This window comes from Myotis brandtii, unplaced genomic scaffold (genome assembly GCF_000412655.1).
Source record: "Myotis brandtii unplaced genomic scaffold, ASM41265v1 scaffold1236, whole genome shotgun sequence".
Taxonomy (NCBI): domain Eukaryota; kingdom Metazoa; phylum Chordata; class Mammalia; order Chiroptera; family Vespertilionidae; genus Myotis; species Myotis brandtii.
Genome location: NW_005354316.1, coordinates 704,942 through 705,858, shown reverse-complemented (window position 1 = coordinate 705,858; position 917 = coordinate 704,942). Strand labels below are relative to the sequence as shown.

Below are 917 nucleotides of genomic sequence, written 5' to 3'. Positions count from 1 at the left end.
CCCCCCCGCCATTTCCCAGCACAGACAGACCCTGCCGCTCTCAGAAAGGCAGGGGATGCCCAGCCGGCGTGGCTCAGTGGTTGAGCATCACAGTTTGATTCTGGTCGGGGCACAGGCCCAAGATCCAGAGCCTCACCGCGGTACATGCCGAAGTAGCCTTCCGAGCGGATGGTCTTGATGAGGCAGTCGGACCTGCGGCCAAGGGACAGGTGAGCTGGGCGCAAGCCGGGCACAGCGATGGCTCCAGCCCTGCCCAGGCAGCAGCACCCCCAGGCCTGTCCTCTCTTCAGCGTCGGGGGGAGGACGAGGAGGACGGGACACAAGAGGGAGAGGGGGCCCTGCACGGCCAAGGTGAGGGGCAGCAGGAGGGAAGCCTGTCCTTGGCCCGGAGGCACGGGCCCCCCCTCACCCGTCCTTGGAGAGGTGATGGCGGAAGAAGTCGTTGGCTGCCAGCTTAATGGCCTTCTCGGGGGTGACAAGGGTCAAGTTCACGGCGGCTCCTATGGGCACATCATGTTGGGGAGGCTCTCAGCCAGCACTTGCTTCCAGTTGGCAGGGCCCTACCCCAGTCAATCCTTGGCCGCCGCCTCCTGCCCTCTCACCCACATTGGTGCCAGGCAGGGCGGGGACCAGGCCGGGACAGGGCAGTGCTGCCTCCTCCAGGCGCTCTGCTCGCTCTCCCCCAAATGACCCTCCCGTTCCAGCCAGGTGGGCGCCTGAGGAACACCTCCCGGGGGACAGAGGGGCTCCCTCTGGCGAGGGCCCTGGGTGAGAGGGCCCACATGGACGAGGCTGAGTGTAGCCTGTGGTGGGCTGGAGCCGGGGCAGAGGCAAGCCCTCCTGCAGTCAGGGCTCAGGGCTCAGGGCCGCACAGCCTCGGGGAAATCCAGGCTGGGGGATTGTCTAAGCTGCTTTGC

The 917-nt window shown here is 66.7% G+C and overlaps 1 protein-coding gene across 1 annotated transcript in view; it reads right to left on the bottom strand.

The window, feature by feature from the left end:
* SLC25A22 (solute carrier family 25 (mitochondrial carrier: glutamate), member 22) overlaps positions 1–917 on the bottom strand; it is a 5,375-nt gene that overhangs the window by 2,765 nt on the left and 1,693 nt on the right. Inside the window, exons 5-6 of the mRNA XM_014534002.1 lie at positions 607–727; positions 410–525 (exon numbers count right to left, since the gene is read on the bottom strand). Coding sequence (XP_014389488.1) covers positions 410–525; positions 607–727 — 237 coding nt within the window. The remainder of the gene's footprint in view (positions 1–409; positions 526–606; positions 728–917) is intronic.